The sequence below is a fragment of the Mobula hypostoma genome, chromosome 6 (genome assembly GCF_963921235.1).
Source record: "Mobula hypostoma chromosome 6, sMobHyp1.1, whole genome shotgun sequence".
Lineage (NCBI taxonomy): Eukaryota > Metazoa > Chordata > Chondrichthyes > Myliobatiformes > Myliobatidae > Mobula > Mobula hypostoma.
This window is the reverse complement of record NC_086102.1, coordinates 156,850,160-156,874,677: the sequence shown is the minus strand read 5'-3', so window position 1 is coordinate 156,874,677 and position 24,518 is coordinate 156,850,160. Positions and strand designations below refer to the sequence as shown.

Below are 24,518 nucleotides of genomic sequence, written 5' to 3'. Positions count from 1 at the left end.
AGGAAGTGTAAGGGCATGTGTAGCACTTGTTCCGCTTACACGGATAAGTGCCAGGAGGGAGATCAGTGGGGAGGCATGGGGGGGACTAATGGACAAGGGAGTTGCGTAGGGAGCGATCCCTGCGGAATGCGGGGCGGGGGGGAGGGAAAGATGTGCTTAGTGGTGGGATCCCGTTGGAGGTGGCAGAAGTTACGGAGAAACTTATGTTACGGAGAAAGTTAAAGAAAGGGGCTTCCCTTCCTCCACTAACAACTCTGCTCTTAAACGCATCTCTCCCATTTCAAGTACATCTGCTCTCACTCCATCCTCCCGCCACCCCACTAGGAATAGGGTTCCCCTGGTCCTCACCTACCACCCCACCTGCCTCCGGGTCCAACATATTATTCTCCGTAACTTCCGCCACCTCCAATGGGATCCCACCACCAAGCGCATCTTTCCCTCCCCCCCCCCCTGCATTCCGCAGGGATCGCTCCCTACGCAGCTCCCTTGTCCATTCGTCCCCCCCATCCCTCCCCACTGATCTCCCTCCTGGCATTTATCCATGTAAGCGGAGCAAGTGCTACACATGCCCTTACACTTCCTCCCTTACCACCATTCAGGGCCCCAAACAGTCCTTCCAGGTGAGGCAACACTTCACCCGTGAGTCGACTGGGGTGATATACTGCGTCTGGTGTTCCCGATGTGGCCTTCTATATATTGGCGAGACCCAACGCAGACTGGGAGACCGCTTTGCTGAACATCTACGCTCTGTCCGCCAGAGAAAGCAGGATCTCCCAGTGGCCACACATTTTAATTCCACATCCCATTCCCATTCTGACATGTCTGTCCACGGCCTCCTCTACTGTAAAGGTGAAGCCACACTCAGGTTGGAGGAACAACACCTTATATTCCGTCTGGGTAGCCTCCAACCTGATGGCATGAACATCGACTTCTCTAACTTCCGCTAAGGCCCCACCTCTCCCTCGTACCCCATCTGTTACTTATTTTTATGCACACATTCTTTCTCTCATTCTCCTTTTTCTCCCTGTCCCTCTGAATATACCTCTTGCCCATCCTCTGGGTCCCCCCCGCCTTGTCTTTCTTCCCGGACCTCCTGTCCCATGATCCTCTCGTATCCCCTTTTGCCTATCACCTGTCCAGCTCTCGGCTCCATCCCTCCCCTCCTGTCTTCTCCTATCATTTTGGATCTCCCCCTCCCCCTCCAACTTTCAAATCCCTGACTCACTCTTCCTTCAGTTAGTCCTGACGAAGGGTCTCGGCCTGAAACGTCGACTGCACCTCTTCCTACAGCCTGGCCTGCTGCGTTCACCAGCAACTTTGATGTGTGTTGATCCATACAATAGGGTAGGAATGAGGAACAATTGGATGTTCATGTAAAGTTATTCATTCAGCAATCTAAACCCATGTACTGTGCAATTATATAACTTTTGTTTTTATATTAAATGTAAATGAATAGTAAAGCTTACAGAAACTGAATTGTTTGCTGGCAATTATTTTTAAAAATTAAGTTCCTGTTGTATTAACTTTTTTCAAGCAATAAGGCTATCTACTACAGAACCTCATAAATATTATAATGAAAAGACCTGATGAACTCACTGGCAGCCTAGGCTGACATTAACAGTAGAAAGTAGAAAAGTTGTTCTGTCCTACAGCTGCCATTTACAGCAAAATGCATTGTGGTGGGAGAATTACCAAGACAGTTCCATTTATCCTTGCACAGCACAGTCTACGGATAGTGCTCCCTATCTTCGCAAATACAAAAAAAAACAATTTTCCAGTATTGGGATTTCTGTCACAGAATCCTTCACATCAGTAATCTGGGAGAAAGAATCCTTTTGACTATTTCTGACCCAGTGATTTTCCATCTTGGGCATACAGAGGAGCCAAGAAGTCACATTGGTCAACAATGATTAAGATGGGAAATTGTATCAGTTAAAATTTGTAACAGAATTTGCGTGCAGATATACGCTTCTTCTTCATTCCAAAGTGGTCTGCAAGAGGAACTGCAGTCATTTAATGACTAGATTAATATTCAGCCACATGGAGCTCTGAACTGGAGGCACGAAAATGATCCAAATCCAGCAGCTGGAAACAAATTCAAGTAATCAAATCAATCTGAAGTTACAAAATTAGTCCTAAATTGATGTATAAATCATCTAAGTTAACTGTTATTTGTATACAGATATCTGCCATTCTTACCTGATCTGGTCTGCAAATGAATTCAAATACCATAAGACCATAAGATTTTGGAACACAATTAGGCCATTTGGCACATCAAGTCTGATCTGCCATATCATCATGGTGGATCTATTTTTCCTCTCAGCCCCAATCTCCCGCCTTCTCCCCGTATCCCTTCATGCCCTGACCTATCAAGTATTTATCAACCTCTGCCTTAAAGATATGTAAAAACTTGACCTCCACAGACACCGGTGGTAACATATTTCTACAGATTTACCACTGTCTGGATAAAGAAATTCCCCCTCACCTCCGTTCTAAAAGGATGTCCCTCTATTCTGAGGTTGTGTCCTCTGGTCCCAGACTCTCTCACTATAAGAAACATCTTGTCCACATCACTCTGTCAAGGTCTTTCAACATTCGATAGGTTTCAATTAGGTCATCCCTTATTCTTCTGATTTCTAGTGAATACAGGCCCGGAGCCTTCAAACACTCTTCATATGACAAGCCGTTCAATTGTGGAATATTTTTATGAACCTCCTTTGAACCTTCTCCAGTGTTAGCACATCCTTTCTAAGATAAGGGGCAAGAAACTGCTCACAGTACTCCATGTGGAGCGTATTGTGAGGCCTAAAATGCATTCCCTCAACATGGCTTACCACCCGTTCACTGCGGCAATGAGGACCGGTTAATAAATGCTGAGTTCGCCCATATCATCCACATCATCTGAGAGAAGGGGATGAAATCGCGTATTTGATTTTTTTTTAATATATTTCTATTATAAATTCCAATACCTAGCTGAACTTCTGATGGTCATCCACTCATAATGTGTAAGAATTTTAATATAAGTGGCGGAAAGGGGAGGGAGAGAGAGCAGTCGTCACTTTAAAAACCACTGCAAAATAGGCTGAACAACTACTTTTGCTATTCATCTACCAAAGTTACAATGGATTATAACCCCACATAAAATCCCCTGCACATATTGATAGATAATAAATATCTCCAAAGATGCTACAAAACTGTACAGAATAGTTTCCCACAAAAAAAAGGAAACTAAATGCTGTGCTGTATCCCACATATATCAATTAAATTGCTCCACGGCAGAGGTGATTCTTATTAAAGTTCATGGTGCTCGGAGTAAAAGTAGGAATCTAAGACTGATCTTAAAGTAGTTTCTTAAAAGCTGCACAAGCTGCATTAGCATTATTTTAAACACAAGGAATTCTGCTGATGCTGGCAATCCAAAGCAACACACACAAAATGCTGAGAGAACTCAGCCGGTCAGGCAGCATCTGTGGAAATGAATGAGCCATCAGTGTTCTGGGCAGAGACCCTTCTTCAGCTCTGGAGAGGAATGGGAAAGATGCCAGAATAAAAAGTTGGAGGGAGGGGAAGAAGGATGGCTGAAAGGTGATAGTTGAAGCCTGGCAGGTGGGAAAGGTAAAGGGCTGGAGAAGAAAGAATCTGATAAGAGAGGAGAGAGGACTGCAGGAGAAAGAGAAGGAGGAGAGCGGCCAGGAGGAAGTGATAAGCAGGTGAGAAGAGGTAAAAAGCCAGAATGTGGAACAGAAGAAGAGGGGAGGGGGAAGGACTCTTTTTTACTGGAAGGAAAAATCGATATTCAAGCCATTTGGTTGGAGACTACATAATTGGAATATAAGTTGTTGCTTCTGAGCTCCAAGGGTGGCCTTATCATGGTACAAGAAGAAGCCATGGACTGACATGTCAGAATGGGAATGGGAATCAGAATTAAAATGTTGGGACACCGGGAAGTTCCAGTTTTGGCGGATGGAGCAGAGGTGCACAAGAAAGCGGTTCCCCAATTTACGATGGATCTCACCAATGTAGTGAGGGCCACTTGAAAAGTACCGGATACAATAGATAACCCCAGCAGAGTCGCAGGTGAAGTGTTGCCTCACTTGGAAGGACTGTTTGGGGCCCTGAATGGAGGTGAGGGGGGAGGTGAAAGGGCAGGTGTGGCACTTTGGCTGCTTGCAGGGATATATGCCAGGCGGGAGATTTGTGGGGAGGGATGAATGGATGTAGAGGGAGCAATTCATGCGGAAAGCAGAGAGTAGGGCGTAGGTAAAGACATATTTGGTGATAGGATCCCTTTTGGAGATGGTGGAAGCTGCAGAGAATGACATGTTGGAAGTGCAGGTTCATAGGGAGATAGGTAAGGACAAGAGGAATTCTATCACAGTTAAAGCAGCAGGAAGATGGGGTGAACGCAAATGTCATGAAAAAGGAGATATTGTGGGTGAGGGCAGCATCAATGATTTATTTTTCTGGCATTAATTTTTTTTTGCATTTATAGTCACCGGTACACATCTACTTCATTGGCAAACGCACTATTAAAATTATTTATTCATTTTGTCAGTGAGCACTTTTGCAACATTTTCAAATGTAATCAAAATATTTATCATTTTACTGAGATGTGACAATACTAGAACAATGCATAGTTAATTCAACACTTTGACAGCTCTGAAATACTTTCCCACTGAGATTTTCTATAGCCAGATGATCATTTATCCCTCTATTGTGTGATTCTCACCATTCTTGAAAATAGTTACTGTTTATCCTTTTACATTTAACACATGGTTAAGAAAAGGTGGTCTAATCTGAAGATCTAATTGTCAGTTGGGAAAGTGCACACCTGTCATTACATTAAGAGTATTATATAACCAGCAACACTGAAAAGGAGAAACGTTTCTCTGTTTCAAGACAGGAAAGAGTGCCTAGTATTTATTTAATCCTGTTTTCTTGCAAAATGCCAATTGGAAAAGAAAGACAGATGGCCTGAAACACAATGCAAACTTTCCTGTTAAGTTCCAGAGGCATAATCATATAGCGTAAGTGGCTGATACAGCATTTTCTCTGCTGTTCACCGGTGGCCATGTGTGTTAAAAGTACAAAATGTTTCATGAAGTGAAATCGCCATCCTCGGTTGATTCAAAATGATAAGTTTCACATTTTTGAACTTATATTTTACCTAGAAGGCATTCCTAATTAGCTAACGATATCAAGCTAAATACTTCTTTCAGATTCAATTCATGATATTCCCGTAATTCCTTTATTTGTAGTTCATAGAATACATGAACATGGTTGGGTCCCTGGAGCAAAAATTGATTAGCAATACAAAATTACTGATGAGAGTGCTGTGTTGCTACCCAATTGGTCCCACTTACTTTGTTCTTTCTCAACTGTCTTCTAACACTTTCCTCCTCAAATTGTTTTTTATTGTTGTCATGGGAGACACCTATGGAAAAGACTGGTGAAACTGAAACTAGACAAATCGCTGGAAAATCCAGAATTTATAGAATATGACTTTTTGCAATGGTGGCTATAAAGAAACAAAAGAGACTATTTAATTGAGCATATTTAATTTTCAGCTTGTATTTGAATGCACAATTAAACCTTGAATTGAATCATACCAGCTTCTATGTTTCAGATCTGTCTCATTCCTCCCCACGTTTAGAATTCAATTGATTTTTTTGCTATTATATCACTGGAGGGAGCTTTCAAATCCAGGGATAGAAAATCTGTGATCAACCCTCCAGTAAAATACTCAACTCTTCTTTTCTAACTAACTTTGAAGTACAAAGGCAGTTTTTTTAAAATTTGATAGTAAATTATTCTCATTCAACTTTATTGGTTCTGTTTTTTTTTCTCCTGGTCTGACTCTTAACATATAACGAAAACAATGTGAAAGAAAAGTTCCAGAAGTTGCTGGTTCACTATCATCTAATTTACACTCACATAGAATCAGATGTTTTGTTCTTATTACTAGGTTAAGTTAAGGAAACAAAAGTTGTAGTCCTATCTTTTCTACAAAAAAAAATTGCATTCCTCCTAATTTATTTTAAGGGGAAATAGGTGACAAGATGATAAGATGCCTAGATGGAGTGGACAGCTAGAGACATTTTCCCAAGGCAGAAATGGCTGCTATGAGGGGTCATAAGTTTAAGGTGATTTCTGGTAAGTATAGGGGGATACTGTGTATTGGATTTTCTGACAGTGAAGTTCTAAACTCAAAAGAAGACCTTAAGCCATATCAGATATAAATAGCCATGAGTACTCTCACTAAAGGGAGATTATACTTTAACTACCCAATCACCCAATCTTCAAAGATTAGTTCACTTCCCTACTTATTCTCCATGGTGAGTTTAGCTGACAATATAAATTTGAGTGGTGGGTCCTCTCTCCCTAACAAGGAGACATTACTTCTAGTTAAGAAAGTAGTGTAAGACACAGTTCATTTATTTTCAGTGATACACGTTTAAATCAAAACAACACTCTTAAAACACACTTAAAATTCACAGAGGATTTCTATCTTAAACATTTCCCAATTACAAACCATTTCTAAAATGCAAAGCAAAGCACAAGGCACAAATCAGTTCTCAAACATAGGGATTAAGGATGTTTAAAACACAGGTACAATTCCTATAAAGTAAAAAGACATCAGAATCAGAATCAGGTTTATTATCACGGGCATGTGACATGAAATTTGTTAACTTAGCAGCAGCAGTTCAATGCAAAACATAATATAGCAGAGAAAAAAATTTAAAAAAAATAAAAAAATTTAAAAAAATAAACAAGTAAATCAATTACATATATTGAATAGATTAAAAATAACATGCAGAAACAGAAATACTGTATATTTTTTTAAAAAGTGAGGTAGTGTCCAAAGATTCAATGTCCATTTAGGAATCAGATGGCAGAGGAGAAAAAGCTGTCTTGAATCACTGAGTGTGTGCCTTCAAGCTTCTGTATCTCCTGTCTGATGGTAACAGTGAGAAAAGGGCATGTCCTAAGTGCTGGAGGTCCTTAATAATGGATGCTGCCTTTCTGAGACACCACACCCTAAAGATGTCCTGAGTACTTTGTAAGCTAGTACCCAAGATGGAGCTCACTAGATTTGCAACCTTCTGCAGCTTCTTTTGGTCCTTTGCAGTAGCCCCTCCATACCAGACAGTGATGCAGCCTGTCAGAATGCTCTCCATGGTACAACTATAGAAGTTTTTGAAAGTATTTGTTGACATGCCAAATCTCTTCAAACTCCTAATAAAGTATAGTCACTGTCTTGCCTTCTTTATAACTACATCGCTGTGTTGGGACCATGTTAGATCCTCAGAGATCTTGACACTGAGGAACTTGAAGCTGCTCACTCTCTCCGCTTCTGATCCCTCTATCAGGACTGGTATCTGTTCTTTCGTCTTACCCTTCCTGAAGTCCACAATCAGCTCAATACCAAAAGTGAAGACAAACAAGTTGTCCATTGCAGAAACCAAAGCTCGAGGAATAGATTCTAGTTCTACAATGTTCTTGATGTACTTCACCCCATTTCTATTAAGCCTGAACTTCTCTCTATATTTATACCCTTTCCAGCCACTTGAGTGACTTCATACGCATGTGATAGTTCCTCAAATATCCTTTCTACACAAAATGGTTGAAATGGATTTTTTGGCAACATAGATCTCAGCTAGCTACCATTAATATTGTAAAGGTAACTTCCGAGTACACAAACCTTTCAACTATAAACATATGAGTAAATGATATGCTTAATTATCCATTTGTTCTGCAAGCTTCCTTGAACTAAGCAACTTAAGAGTCAGTCTGTCTGTTTGAAACAACCCAAATTAAACAACCCACTGTCTTAGAGTCATAGAAAAGTACAGCACAGAAACAGGCCCTTCAGCTCACCTAGTCTGTGCCAAGTCATTTAAATTACCTACTCCCATTGACCTGCACCAGGACCATAGCCCTCCATACCTCTACCATCCATGTTCTTATCCAAACTTCTGTTAAACTTTAAAACTGAGTTTGCATGTGCCATTTGCACTAGCAGCTCATTCCACACTCTCACATCTCTCTGAGTGAAGAAGTTTCCTCTCATGTTCCTCTCAAACATTTCACCTTTCACCCATAACCCATAACATCTAGTTGCAGTACCACCCAACCCTAGTGGAAAAAGCCTACTTCTTGTTACCTATGCATACCCCTCATAATTTTGTATACCTTTCTCAATATGCTTTCAATCTTCTATGTTTCAAGGAATAAAGTCCTAATTTATTCAATCTTTCCATATGTCAGGTCCGGTATATTCTACATTTGAGCAATAATAAAGCAGGTGCAGTTACTCTTTACAGACAGAGTGCCTTTAAAATACAGAACCTATTTACAAAGCTGTGTTTTTAACTTTGAGCTGCTTTCCATTTATATTTTAAGAACTGAAGACTGACTTCCATTTTCGACCTGGAAGTTAAACCTGTAGTTGAAAGTTTGCTATTTAGAAAGCAAGATTAGTAAACATGAGCGAGAAGTGGATATCTATCACTGGTTGTCTTTAACTCAGAGAATGGTGTGTGCCTGGAATACCTTTCCAGGGTGGTGATAGAGGCAATACATTAGGGATATGTAAGAGTTTCTTAGGTAAATACATGGATGACAGAAAAATGGAGGGCTGTGTATGAGGGAAGGGTTAGATTGATCTTAGAGTAGTTTAAAAGGTCAGCACATCATCATGGACTGGAAGGCCTGTACTGTGCTCTAGTGTTCTAAGTTCTGTCTAGGGTATTACAGGTTTCAAACTCAATATATTTGAACGTAGACGACTTGAGCCAATAATTTTTATTTAAATCAACTATTATATTTTATGACCATTTAATCAGGTCATCAAAGACAAGATGTCTTGACATTGATCATTTTTTGTATCTACTTCTAACAGTGTTAGCAATTCTATATGAAGCAATGGGCAAGTTCCAAATATTTTTACCATTAATGCAGATTTTAATTGCATTTCTCTCCCACTCTGACTCAATATCACAACAATTAGAGGTACAGTTTTAGTACTAGCAGCAGCAGAAATCAACAGCGTTACAGGCTGCCATGTCTTTAGGTGTAAATTGTACAGAAATGAATTTGTGCATGTATGCTGAAGAGCCCTAGAATTATATTCTGCACATAAATATACTAACATTTATGGTAATGATATACGATGTTTCATTTTATAATCATTTTTCCACAAAATGATTTGTAAATACTGACTTTATGGGATTTTTTAAAAACATGCTTGCTTAGACAAGTAAAAATAAAGAAAAATGGCATGAGGTTAAGACGTTAATAAGCAAGGCTTTAATGTAACTTCCTCAAAATGCAAATTATATGTAATTCATTGTTTTTCTTGACAATCAAAAGCCTCCTCAGATCTATTCAATTGGAAACTCATTGATTCTTGTTCTGCTTGTGAGCAGCAAAATAAAACCAAGAGGCTGATAGAAGCAGTTAGTACTTATTCGAAAAGACAAGTTGTACCAGTTGAAGGAAGCAAATAGAGCTCCTGCTCTATTACATTCACTCACAGTGAGAGAAAATATCTTGCCTATTCATATCCACACTTGCCTCATTAACCGTTTGATAGGTTCACATTTGGAAAGATTGAAGAACTGCATGTTAGAAGTAGATGAATCACTTGAATCTTGTGGTTGTAATGACAACAAAACTATCAGTGTTCATTGTTGAACTGCATAACTGACACCGGTTTCTGGAGAATGCTTATCCACAATCAAATCCAGAAATCCAAAAAAATTTCCCAATGATTACCTGATCCTTGATAGAGGCATGCTAATTGTATCCTTCTTCTACATAGTCAACAGAAATTAGTGGATCTAGTTAGTGATCTGAAAACTGTCCTTGAAACAAAACCTTTGCCTCCTCCCTGTTAATATATTAACTTGTTGAGTGTGGGATACAGGTTTGTCAAGGTATGCAAAGACATTTCTGCTTTGCAAACTCTTTGCATCACCCTCCTTCACTTCGACTCCTATATCCCATGTTTTGCCATTCCCTTAGATAACCAAATTCAATGTTTTTAACCATTTTAGTTTTTAATGTTTATGGTACTACAATTATAACTTATATGAAGCTTCCAGTTTTTTTTTATTGTGACTTGTAAAATATTGAAGTTGTGGTTAAACATAGTGCATTTATACTTGCTTTGCACTCTGTAAGAATATGTTAATGTGACAGACCTGATTGATGATTTCACTTTTGCCAATGACAGAAATGCTTCTGTTTTGCTACTGATCTCAAAATTTAGATCATAATCTTTTCTAATATTCCTGCTACAGCTCCGTGACACAATACTGTGCAAGTATATAAAGGGACAGTGCGAAGCAACTCATGTGGGAGTAAATTCTCAGAGCATCTTCTGAGTGTGATTGACCTTAATGAATCTGATAATGTATTAACAGAACAATAAAACTTGCATTCAAAACACTGCTAATATGTGACTGAAATGAAAACAGGTCATCCTTCCTGATGAATTCATCACCAAGGACTGAGAGAGCTTTCAAATGTGTAAAGAGGAACATACCGAAGACCCAGATGTCACCACATGGTACAACAGAAACTAAGGAGAGAAAAAAAGTTTGACTAAATCAGACTGGTGTGAAATACCATGAGCAATTATCTTTAAAGGCTGTTGAAAATCCATCATGTCGTTGTTTGTGTTATCATCACAAAATTTCACTGGCAAATGGCAACATTAATGAGTTACGTTATTCTTGCATTTATATAGTGTAAACCATGAAACAATGTGGATAGATGCCATCCTCCTTTTGTTATGCACTATTCTATCTTCAATTAAATTGCTCTTTGACAGTATTAACCTTTTACTGATGTAAATGTTATCTCTTAGTCCCTGCATTTTTAAATTAATGTTCCTGTCTGTGTGACATAAATAATTTGTGTAAATAAGATTAATCCTAATCAATTCAACTTTTACTCTCTAAACACTATTAGTCTGTGATTTTGTCTGCAACTGATGACATCTTGATATACAGATTTTTTTTTAAGCATAGCAATAGGTCGCTTTTTTTCTGAGCATGAAATAGACCTGGTGCAGCTCTAGTAACAAAATTCATTACCTTACTTTCATTTCTCCTCTTCCCAACACACCATTCATTTAAAATAGTTTTCAAACATCTTTGCTTTCTCTTGGCTTGGGAAACCTTTATTTGCTTGCTTGGACCATTGGAATTGCCTTATGTGTCTGACAAAGAATTATAGCCAAATAGTGGAATTAAAGATTTAAATAAAGAGTCAATCAGATTGTCAGTGCATTAAAATCTAAGACTGATAACCACTTTGCCTTACCTCAGATAGAGTAAGGCTAGATAATCCATTTTTATATCTGTGATCATTATTCTTTGTATTACAATGTACAGTACACAAAAGCAAAATTTGTTTGGCTATATATCAGTTCTCAGTTTATGAAAAGGGGATTGCACGTACCCAGATGTAGGAAAAAAAAACTATTGTTTGCCAATCAACTAAAAAATTTACACAATTGACCTGGGATTCTCCCTCTCCCCCAAAATGGAACATCTATCAAACCTTCAGGAATCAGTATTTAATCCCCTGGCCTGAACCACAAACTACTCCAGATTCACTTTATATTGGATCAGTTTGCATTGATCGAAACAGAAGAAAAAAACTTAATGCAGATCTTCAAGTCACTGTGATAGTTTAGTTGTAATTAATTTCTCAATGGTTGAAAACAATCCTTGGAAAATACTATTGTGGCGTTTATACAATTCAATATGAATAAATGTCAAACTCAATTGATTTCAACTTGCCCAAGACAATTTGATAATCTGATGCCTGTGTTTCAATCATGGCAGCCAATAATCAGTCCATATTATAAACCTATAGGACATTAGCAATACCACTGAAATTACCCATTCATGCTTGTATGATTTACTGGTAAATTTATAACAGGAGATACAGTGGGATAAGTTTAAAGTAAGCTGGGAGATGGAGCGTTAGCAAGGCTTCACTGATGCCATAAAGATTCAACTGCTAGTGCTAACAGGAATCTGTGGTAGGCAGATCACCTATTTGAAAGACAGTGATTACAGTGGGGTGGTGCTGCTATTTAACAGCAGCTTTCAGCCAAAACAATGGGCAATTATGCAAACAAATTATCCCTCTATTTTATAAATATACAGGTTTTTGAAAATAAGTGTGGACTATCTTTTGAAGAAGTAATTTAAATGGAGGGAAATGCACTAGGTGACATTGTCATCAGAAGAAGGTACAGGAGCCTCGAGATGCACACCGCCACGTTCATGAATGGTTATTGCAGAATTTTGAACAAAGACTCTTCCTCTGTATTTCATTATAGTGCAGATATTTTGAATTTGATTTAGAATGTTCCACTCAGATAAAGAAGTTATTTAAATGGGTGGGAGGAAAAGTAATGCACTAGATACCATATCCATGACTTCAAAGGAAAATTTGAAATTACCATATAGTGTATTTAGAGCTACTGGAAAAGTCAATTTCTAGGTAAATGCAACATGACATTTGTAAATTAGGGCAGAGAGCTGTTACTGATTTTACTTTGAGCGCTAATGTTTTCCTGTTATCTTATTGACACTTTTATCGGTGAACTGCATCACTAGCTGGAACTAAATTGATTTTGTTTTGAAATACCAATATTAATTGCATTTTTATAAGTAGAAATCTCTGCAAGTTTTACTCTATTTTAGAGTATGTATTTTTTTTTATTTATGTTATGGCCTGTAACTATCTGCTTCATAGTTTGGATAAGTAATTTATACTTTTCATGGAATAGAAAAACCTTGGAAGTCCTTTTCTCAGCTGAAGTTGACTGAAATCAAATTTTTCTCTTTTTATCTTTAACAATACATACACATTTCCTGAAAGTGTGACCTCTTAAGTGCTGTTCCCTCTGCTGCTACTTTTGTAGCACGTGCAAGAGGTGGACATGATATTCCTGCTGTGACTTGCATGCCATATTAGCTTAAAAATAAGATTATTACCGGTGACCCCTGTTTCCATCCAAGGGGTCAGTGTGGACATGGTGGAGGACTACAAATACCTGGGGATACGAATTGACAATAAACTGGTCAAAGAGCACTGAGGCTGTCTACAAGAAGGGTCAGAGCCGTCTCTATTTCCTGAGGAGACTGAGGTCCTTTAACATCTGCCGGACGATGCTGAGGATGTTCTACAAGTCTGTGGTGGCCAGGGCTATCATGTTTGCTGTTGTGTGCTGGGGCAGCAGGCTGAGGGTAGCAGACACCAACAGAATCAACAAACTCATTCGGAAGGCCAGTGATGTTGTGGGGATGGAACTGGACTCTCTCACGGTGGTGTCTGAAAAGAGGATGCTGTCCAAATTGCATGCCATCTTGGACAATGTCTCCCATCCACTACATAATGGACTGGTTGGGCACAGGAATACATTCAGCCAGAGACTCATTCCACCGAGATGCAACACAGAGCGTCATAGGAAGTCATTCCTGCCCGTGGCCATCAAACTTTACAACTCCTCCCTTGGAGGGTCAGACACCCTGAGCCAATAGGCTGGTCCTGGACTTATTTCATAATTTACTGGCATAATTTACATATTGCTATTTAATTATTTATGGTTTTATTACTATTTAATTATTTATGGTACAACTGTAACAAAACCAATTTCCCTCGAGATCAATGAAGTATGACTATGACTATCAGTTGTTCACATACTATAGAAATTGTCCAATATTTTTAAAATCTCTATTGACTTGTATACAGCATAAAAGGTAAATTTGTTTATTTAATTTGCAAGCAAGCACCAAATTAACAAACTTCCCATTGTCTAGGAGTTCCTTAAACTGAGAGCAAATGCAGATCACTGGCAATTATTTGAAAGAAACTGGAAGATTATGCTCAAGAGTAGAATTGTAGCAGCACACTTTTGTTGGCAACTTACTTTCAAAAGTCAGCAAGGAACCTCATACCTCAGTAATATAAATATTTTTAAAATGCCTGAATCTACAGCATTGGAGAGTGGACACTGTCATTCACAAAAATTGTAACAAAAAACTACAAGGCAGTGTATTCCCTACCCCTGTGGATTTTTTTCTTAACTCTTCATAGTGAAAGTGTCAGGGCTAGGGAAGTAAATGCAGCCAACATCAAGCTTTGTCAGGTCAAGGACACTTGGGTGGGTGGATGATGGATCTCCTATTTGAATGACCCAATAAGTTACCTCGTATTTACAAAAGAGCAGCATGCACTGCTGTAATAGCTGTTTATTTTTACTTTGCCTATTCCTTGTACAAGCTATATTGCCATCTCTCTGCCAAATTATCTCCAATATAGGGCCAGTCGTATGTTTTGGCCCATTACTACAGCTAACACAGGCCTTCTTCAGTTAGAATCCTTACAGCAAACAAGCGGATTAAAAAAAATGAATCTGAGGTGGGTGCGAATGTCATTGTCGAATTATAGAAAGTCAGCTCATATCCCTTGCACTCCATATCATGCTGTAGTTCATTAGCTCTGCTACATTGAATAAAACAGCGTTTACTTGCACTGTATGATGAAGGCTAGCTGCTCATTTGTATTAATATTGATTCCACCATTTTTGTTTTGCAGAGACTGAAAGAACTGAAGCAGAGGGAGTTTGCCCGCAACGTTGCTTCCAAGTCAAGAAAAGATGAAAAGAAACAGGAAAAAGCGCTCAAACGTTTACATGAGTTAGCGGAACTCAGAAAGCAAGTGCGCTGGTGAGTTAATAAGTAATGTAATGTTCAAACGTGAAGGCACAAGCACAGACATAGATAAAGGAGCTTTGTGAGAAATTGGTTACCATCCTTAAAAATTGAGGGAGAAAGTTGTTTAATGCAAGACACTTTCATACACTTCCACACTGTGCACACGAGCCGCCAAATGACTTACTCATTTCATGAGGAATTCCAGGCAATACACAAAAAATGACTTGATGCTAGCTGGATATGAATGGTGGAGGGAAGTCGGAGTCTCAATTGGCTTGATAAGGTTCCACATAACAGACTTGTCAGCAAGATTGAAGGTTGTGGAATAAAGAAGGCAGTAACATTATGGATAGAAAATTAGTTAAGTAATAAAAGAAAACAGTGAAAGGTTGTTGTTTGCACTGAAGGGAGGTGTAGGATGGGGTTCCCCAGGGATCAGTACTCAGACCACAGCTTTCTTTAATATTTAGTAATGGCTTGGATTTGAGCAAACAGAGAACAATTTCCAGATTTACAGATGATACAGTACCTGGAGGCAAGGTGACCTGTGATAAACTACTGCAATGTGAAAGCTAAATTAGCATCAGAATCAGGTTTAACATCACTGGTATATGTTGTGAAATGTGTTGCTTTGTGGCAGCTGCTCATTGCTATACATCATAATAAAAGCTATAAATTACAATGTATATACTGTATAAAATAAATTAAATATGTAGTGCAAAAAGAGAGGGAAAATACTGAGGAAGTGTTCATTGACCATTCAGATTTCTGATGGCAGAGTGGAAGAAGCTATTCCTGAAATGTTGAGTGCATATCCTCAGGCGCTTGGACATCCCCCTTGCTGGTAGCAATAAGAAGAGGGCATGTCTTGGGCGATGAGAGTCCTTAATGATGGATGCCACCTTTTTGAGGCATTGTCTTTTGAATGTCTCCTTAATGCTGGGGAGGCTAGTCCCTACAATGGAGCTGGCTGAGCTTACAACTTTTTGCAGCTTTTTCCAATCCTGCACAATGCCTCCCCCCAACGGTAATGCAACCAGTTAGAATGCTCCCCACAGTACATCGGTAGAAGTTTGCAAGTGTTTTTGGTATATGTGAAGAGTTCCACTTTAGTGGAAAGAATGTGAGGCGACAAAATAAATGAAAGAATTTACTTGTGAAACCACTGTTTCAACGTAACAATTAATTAGAGTTGGGGTAGTTGTGGGGCCAGAGCTGACTGCAGAGCTTTATAGAGGAACTGGTGAAATATCAGAGGTAAAAATGTCCTGTGCTCTGGGTGCGGGATCAGCCGGACTACTTTCAAAAAGGGTTAGTACAGACGTAATGGGCTGAATCCTCTGCTGTGTGGTTACTATTTCTATAGTTATGATTACTGCTATCAATAGTATTATGTTTGTGGATATGTGCAAGATGTGATGCCTGTCATGATGATAATGGTGTTGGAGTCTGCAAGGACAACAGCAGCTGGGAATAAGCAGAGCAGGCAGTCCACATTAGTTTGCATAGAGTCAGACAGCATGAAAACAGGCCCCGCAGCCCAACTCATCCTTGTTGATCAAGATGCCCACCTAAGCCTGTCCCGTTTGCCTGCCTTATTGTTTGTTGAACACCGAAATGGCCTTTCAGCCATAATATCCATGCCAAGCCTTTTTTGCCTATTCATGTTAATTTCATTTGCTCCCATTGGTACATATTCTCTAAAAGAAAACATCATTGATTTGGTATTAGTCGGTCAATCTTACTGCTAATATTCTCCATTCGCACTGTACCTAAATGTATCTTCAGAGCAGGCAAGGGATCCTTTCCCTCTCATCCATTCCACTGACACCAGTTGTGTTACATTTTGTGTTACATTGCTCTCAGCAGGAAGTCATATCCATCTGGGATGTTAGGGGACAATTCAGTGAAGAAATGTGTGAACTACCTGCATCTTACCTTCAACATTATCAGCTGCCCAATATAATCACAAATCCAGGATGATGCCCATGCTGAAAGTGGCTTTCAATGTCATGTTCAAGCAATGATTGCACTGCCAGACTTGGACTGGGCTAGGGAGCCCCACCATTCATGGCAATGTGGGTCCTGGGATGTGTCTTTGTCCAGGGTAGATTGCACAACCTCCCCGTTGTTCTAGTTCAGTTCTCACCATAAGGCGAGTAACTGAGGAACCGGTCTGATGGAGGAAGAGGGTCTACATAGTCTGCTGCTTGTAAACCAGAATGCACAAAGTGAATGTGAAGGGCAAATGTATACGAGTAGAATTGTCTTCATTTTCTCCTCCCCACAGTTCAAGGGGTACATTGGACAGCGTATTGCAGGAGCTACTGTACCCACCGATTCAGGTGATCATGAACCACTTTGTCCTGTGAGAGTGATGGAGTTGTGTGGAACTTCCCGTGCCAGTGCTCCCACAACAGCTTTAGAAAGTTGAGCTGGCACTATACGCCATCGTGGCACTCTTGAATACTTTCCAGGTTGGGTCTATTGCCAAGATGCTTGACATCATCATCCTCAGCCACAGCACAACAGTCCTTTAAAAGTTCAAACTTTATATTCCCCAGTCTGGATATTAATGGTGATCCCCACACCAAATACAGGTCATCCTGGAGGCAAGAGGCCGATTACCAATATTGTTGATGCAAGGCTGTATTCTGAAATCCACATAATAAACTGCCACTTGTGCACCCCAATCCCCATGCCTCTTTTCACTACTAACCAGTAGAGCACACTACACATTTTAAACAATTTAATTTGATTTTTTGAGTTGTTACCACAACTAGAACATGAGAGTATGCAGTTTAACCTCCATGTAAAACAATTAAGTAAATGTTTTACAACAGATCAAAAATAGAATAGAAATTAAATACTAATTCCAATAAGCCAATAGTACTCTGAAAGCAATTTTAATTATGTTTAGATATTGATACATTAAAATGTTTTCAAGAAGCATATTTTGATCAGTGTACTGTAAACAGACTGGATTTTTGAATATTACTAGTGTTACCATAACTCATTCCAAAAAATCGTACTTTCCAAAATACTGCAGTTCAAAATCAGCAGTTAATTACACTTTATTTCTTTTCCTTCTGTGCCACTTGATGTTTGGTTTCACTTCAAATCCAAGTGCAGTCTATGCATTAGAATTAACAAGGCAGGAATTATTTTGTATTTTACAAGATGTGTAATGGTTGGAGCAATTCCTTTATCAAAGGATTCTCCATACACCCAAGAGATTTGAAACTAAAGGCCTAAGAACGTTACATGGCTGATTGCATAAAGGTTTAACATTTTTACTTTTGGCTAGAACTTGTAACTGAATCATAATCAGAATCAGGTTTATTATCACCAGCATGTGATGTGAAATCTGTTAACTTCGCAGTAGCAGTTCAATACAATACATAATATAGAAGAAAAAAACAAAATAAAATAATATCAATAGGCATCCGTTAGTCTTGCGAGACCATGGATCTGCGCCTGGAAAGTCTTCACTCTCCAGGGCACAGGCCTGGGCAAGGTTGTATGGAAGACAAGCAGTTGCCCATGCTGCAAGTCTCCCCTCTCCACGACACCAATGTTGTACAAGGGAAGGGCATTAGGACCCATACAGCTTGGCACCAGTGTCGTCGCAGAGTAATGTGTGATTAGGTGCCTTGCTCAAGCACACACACACGTTGCCTCGGCTGGGGCTCGAACTCACAGCCTTCAGGTTGCTAGTCCAATGCCTTAACCACTTGGTCACGTGCCCATGAAAATAATTATAATAAATAAATTACAGTGTACATATATTGGATAGATTAAACATCATGCAAAAAACAGAAATACTATATATTAAAAAACAGTAAGGTAATGTCCAAGGGTTCAATGTCCAGAGGGGAAGAAGCTGTTCCTGAATCATTGAATGTGTGCCTTCAGGCTTCTGTACCTCCTGCCTGATGGTAACGATGAGAAAAGGGCATGCCCTGGGTGCTGGTGGTCCTTAATAATGGACGCTGCTTTTCTGAGACATCGCTCCTTGAAGATGGCCTGGGTACCCAAGATGGAACCAACTAAATTTACAACCCTCTTCAGCTTCTTTCAGTCTTGAGTGTGCAAACCAGGCAGAAAATTAATCTGGTTATGATAATTTGTGCTTAAAAAATCTCTATTCGAATCTAGCTGCAAATGTAAATTCATTCATGGATCAACATTATCAAGAAAGATTTTATAAAGTGATGGTTCTGTTTTGGCATGCAAATAACCTTCAATATTCCAAAGAAATAACCTAGAGTTTTACTGGCTCTGATGAAAATATTTCTTAATCAAACATGTTAACACTATGGTCCTAACATTTGCTGACTATTGAACCATACTTTAATTGGACTACAAATGTCAGGAAGATCTATCACTGTGGTGGCCAAATCTTTCCGAATCAGTGCAGGCATTTGTATCACAAAAGGTGACCACAATACTGAGAGGGCTGGAAATCCAGCAACAAGCTTCCATCTAGGGGCAGGCATCTTCCAGTCCAGTTGAAAGCTCTCAACCTGAAACACTAACTGTCCATTTCCCTCCACAGATGCTGTCTGACCTGCAGAGTCTGATTCTTGATAGATCACCTTCTCTCTTAAACAGCTTTTTCTCCATTCCCAATCATTCCTTACAAAGCGAATCATAAAGGGAAAGAGTTCGGAACAAAAAAAATCACCAGTTTTTGGAATTAGGAGGTATGAAGTAAGTGCAGAGAGACATGAAGGTTAAAAACAATATTCTTTTTGAATGGGACAGGAATAAAAGTCTGAATAATCTTTCTGCCTTTGGTTATGCTCTATGTTCCACTGATCATAGACCAGGTGAGTTGTTACTTCTATTGCTTTCATGATATTTGTGCATCCTGGTGTTCACGATAAGTTATATCTCTAGACACCACATGTTGAGTTGCTTTGAAGTACAGGAGACGGTTATCAGAGATTCCCACATGGATTAATTGCTTTTCATGAATATGGGAATTTGATGCTGAATAGAGCATTGATTAGATTTGATTAGATCTAGCTTCATAGGAAAATAACAGAACAAATTAGCTTTCTCCTTGGTCTTGTCTTTTCCAGACTGCTGATACTAAACATTATCAGAAATGCATTTTGCCCAGAATGTTATGACTGCGAGTTATACCAAAATTGGCATCTCAAGATGAACCCTTCTACTAATCAATCCAGCATCAACAGGCAACCATCTTTCAGTCATGAAAAACAAACAGTCATAAAATGGCAATTAAGAAATCTGTGCCTGTTTTTGTCAGGAGACAAGATAAATCATGAATTACAGGATTTTGTGTTTTACATAACTTTTTATAAAATGTAATCTACCCTACTACGAATTGGCCTGCTGCCTATCCTAATCTGATTTAGCCTGCCTGTTGAAGTGTTGTACTGTGGTAGGGACCAAGGGTGTGTGAGCTGCCCCAGAATGGACATGACAAGCACTTTTACCGGAAGTGCTATTCCTCCATGAAAATGCCATGCACCCTAATGGTTCCCATTAGCAATCCACTTATTGATGTAGCCTGTTTAGAAACTAACACATGGAAGGAAATTGAACATTACTTTATAGTTCTGAAGTCTTGCTACTTTCAGAGAACTTGCTGCAGAGAGAAATGAGGCTGTTTACGCGTTCTGTCATGATCTTGTTTCCTGCTCTCAGTTAGGTTGATGTAAATGAATATATTTGTATAAAGTTGGTTCAGTATTTCACTCCTACCTTGTTTGTTGTATTCCAGTGCCCCAGGGAGCGGCCCAATGTTCAAGTCAACAACTGTCGCTGTAAAGAATCCCCCGGGGAAAAACCACCAGTGTGCAAGTCTGGACATGGAAGGAGCATCGACAGATCCTGAATGCGGGATAGCTGCCAGCACAACGGACGCCAGCAGAGGAGAGAACAAACTGTCCGCAAGCAATACAGCTGATATATGGAAGCCTGAACATTGTAAACAGGGTAAGCAAGCCCGTGGAAAGAAAATAGGATTCTCCTTTTCCTTTCCCAAGAAAGTCCCTGTTAAATTGGAATCATCGGCAGCAGTATTTTGTGAGAACAGTGAAGAAGGTGCAAGTAGAAAGAATGCAATCCACAAACTCAAACTCAGCAGTAAAACCTTTAACACTCAGACAGGTTCTGGAATAGAGACTGTTGTTGATTTGGAAAGCAGTGAGCGTCAACAGCAAAACAATAGTCTCAGTACTGCAGAGACTCCCGTTAAAGAGGCGCCACTAAATTCGGTAATAACAGATCATGACAATGCTGTAAAGGAGACAAGTGTTCCTTCTAGTGCACCCCAAGTTCAATGGAAGAACAGACCAAAGCTTCCCGTGTTGGTGTCTGTGCCATCATTAAAACAGGACAAACTTCAGAAGGAGGAAAATAACACAGAACATGCTGGGTCAAAGAATTTCAGTCCTAATGAGGACAAAAGTGAAGATATGACCGTGAGCAGCCAGAAGACACCTTCACTTGTGGAAGGTGAAACAAGCACTCCATCTGACGAACTAACCCAGAAGGTTAACATCACTGAGAACTCCCTCCATAATTTACCCGAGGATTGTTGTTCTGAAAACATAGTGACCGAGACTGCAGGTGCGCAAAGCAGTCCTTGCTTGTGTAGGAAACCAGGTGCTCCTTTCTTTCCTGTGCTGAGTAAAGATGACTCAACCGTACTTCAGTGGCCTTCAGAGATGTTACATTTTACCAACACTCAACCTTCCATAACGTTTTGCTGCAACCCCTTATATTTTGACTTTAGGTCATCCAAAGCTAAAGGCTGTGCAGAAGAGATTAAGTGCAAATTAAATGATCTAGAGGGAACCCAGAGTTCACTAAAAGAAAAAGGTATGTCCAACGTTAATGCTAAAGGGAACGTCCTCAATAGCTCTTCTGATACAAAACTAGACGGCCCAAATTTGTGTGCAGAAGTTGGTATCTGTAGTGATGAGAGATATCACTCTGTTCAAAAAAGCAATCTTGGTGACTGTAATGAACAAGGGCTTGGATTAAAGCATCACCATGACGGGGCTGAGCGAGAAATTAGAGAAATCAGAGAAAGTATACCTCATTGCAAACCTAAAAAACTGAAAAAGCACAGAAGGTCTTCCAGGCACATACGACATAAGCGAAGAAAACGAAGAATTGCAGAACGTTTTAAAAATTGTAAAGGAGAGAGCAAGCAGATAGACTTATGTAAAAAGTTGAAAAGGAGGAAAGCGTTCGGGGAGCGGAAAGGTAGAAACACAGATGAGGTTAGCGAAGGCTCCAGTACTTCAGGAACAACTCAATTGACTGATGAAGAACATGTCACAGACAGTGCTGAATGCAGAGTTGGACAAGGAGCAACGAGGATAGAAGATTCAGAAGGAAGTCCTGATCACTTTGAAGTTAAGTTTGATCAAAGCAATGAAACTTCAGAGAAATTGGATGGTTTCTGTAAAAATAATGAGTGTGACAGTTCAAAAAGAAATATTTTGATCAATAAGGATGATGATAGAGTATTCAATGCAAATGATGAGGCAGAAAGAAAGAGGACGAGTCACGAGAACAATGAGGAAATCGATGATTTTCCATCAGGTAATGGGGCAACTGGCTACAGACAACAGAAGCGGTGTTCATTGGCCAGGAGTTCTGCAGGAGACTGGTCACCATTGTCTAAAAGAAAGGAAAGTATTAGTGGCAATGGCGACAATTCTTTTCCAGACGTGGAGCTTTCCAATCAACCGAATGATGAAGGACATTCTTGCCAGATCCATTCAAAGAAGAGAGGCTGTGCCCCTGTGGATGCTGAAACAGTCATAGTCTATCACAAGCGGTGTAAGCATAGATACTCTTCGTCACCAGACAGAGACCATAACCAAGGCCTAAACGCATCATATAGGAGTTGGAGTCAAGTGTGTAGTTCCAGTGCGGACTTTAACCACAAAGGTAGAAAAGAATCTCACCAACTAAAGCAACAATCTCAACCCGGGCCCACCTTAAAGAGCCAAACATCGGAGAGAGAAAGATGTTTATCACCAGATGGGTTGCTGCCTTGCTCCACTTCATTTCAAGAGAATACATGCAAAGTTTCAGGACCAGAGGGTCCAGGGAAAGATATAAATATGACAAACACCTCTCCTGTTGTGACAGGGAAAGGCTGCAGTTCAGTGGCCGAATTGCCAACAGGATCGTTTGTAGCTGATTGTCATTCAAAGGCAGACAATCATCTTCTGAACAGTCCAGTCCCTAAAATGACAGAACGGGATGGGCATAACCTTGAAGAACATATGAAACGTGGTTTTTCGGAAATGTGGGTTAATCACAAAGACCCTTCAGGGGATATTTTATTTCCTAGGCTTTCATTTGTTCTAGATGACAGTACTGCCTTGCCTCACAGTGAACAAGCACAAAAGCAGGGATTGTTACAGAAAGATGTATTTCCTCAGAAGCAGGCAGACTCGTGTGGGGATAGCATTAAGGATATCAAGACATCTCTAAATGAAGTTTTTCTCTGCCATTATGAAACTGCACGTGAGGAACACAGAGGAAGAACATGGCTTCAAGATGGCTCAAACGTTTCACGCTGCAGTGCCCAGCAAGTCCTGCAGAATGATGCAACGGCACTTATTGGCAAACAACCTCCCAAGTCAGATCAAATGTCGAAACCTTTCTCCCCGCTTTCTCAAACAATATCCTTCGCACCAGAAGAAATCGAGAAGTACAGGCAGCTGCAGATCCAAGCTCAGCAGCACATTGAGCAACAGAAGCTGGACAGCAAAGTGAAGCCCCCTTCGCCTGCTTCAGCAGTTCCCATGCATCATCCGTCCTCTCGCCAGCAGTCGGTGACAACTGCATCGATTACGACCATTCACCGCACAGTGCTCCAGCAACACCCAGCTACTGCTGCTGCCGTGGCAGCTGGATCATTCATACAGCCCCATTTACAGTCTGTTCCACATGCTCACCTTCTCCCACCACACATAGCCCACATTTCATTAGCTCCTGCCCTTTATCCGGGAGGCCCTGCGGCTTTTCTAGCCGCCCCTCAACTTCACATCATCCCGGCTTGTGCCCTCCGTCCAGATCATTTTGCCCTTCACCCACTGCCAGCCGCTACGTTGTTACCGCCATTACTCACTCTCCACACACCGGCAATTCCACTCCACCACTTCCTCAGTTCCAGCTTCTCCACCCAGGATTTTCTGCACCTAACAGGAGCACCCACGTAAATGATGAGGTTATATAGACGTTTTCCTAAATAGCCTGGAATCCAGGTCTGGATTTTCATTAGGTCTGTAAATAATGATGGCATTACCAATTTTGGGTGTGTGTCCAATATTTTTTACAAAGTGGTAGAAGAAATATAAATGATACCTTGTAAGTAATGTCATTCTAATCCCTTTCTTCCATCTTATTGTTGGAACTGGAATGTTTCCTATTTGCTGCAAAACTTGCTATAAAACTTGAAGTCCACAGAGTATTAATGTTGATGTACTGCTGGTTGTGTTTACAGTAATGTAAATAAATATCCATAAAATTATCAGAGCATAAACACAAGCATTTTCAAAGATTAAGATAGGGATTTACTTCTCCTTTTCCATGACTATTTGTGATATGCTTTTTTTATAAAGTGAATGCTGTGTATATTCACACGTCTTCCCACTGCACTGATGTTTGTAATGCTACATATAACTACAAGATCAATAGCGCTATTTAAATTGCTGTGTCCACACACGTACACACATGCATTTATGCAATCAATATCAGAACTTTGATAGT

The 24,518-nt window shown here is 39.9% G+C and overlaps 1 protein-coding gene across 1 annotated transcript in view; it reads left to right on the top strand.

Moving 5' to 3' along the window:
- The window catches only part of znf804a (zinc finger protein 804A), a 282,667-nt gene extending 258,458 nt beyond the window's left edge, over positions 1-24,209 (top strand). Inside the window, exons 3-4 of the mRNA XM_063052592.1 lie at positions 14,626-14,756; positions 20,500-24,209. Of these exons, the coding sequence (XP_062908662.1) occupies positions 14,626-14,756; positions 20,500-23,968 (3,600 nt within the window). The 3' untranslated portion in view covers positions 23,969-24,209. The remainder of the gene's footprint in view (positions 1-14,625; positions 14,757-20,499) is intronic.
- Positions 24,210-24,518: the final 309 nt, after the last annotated feature.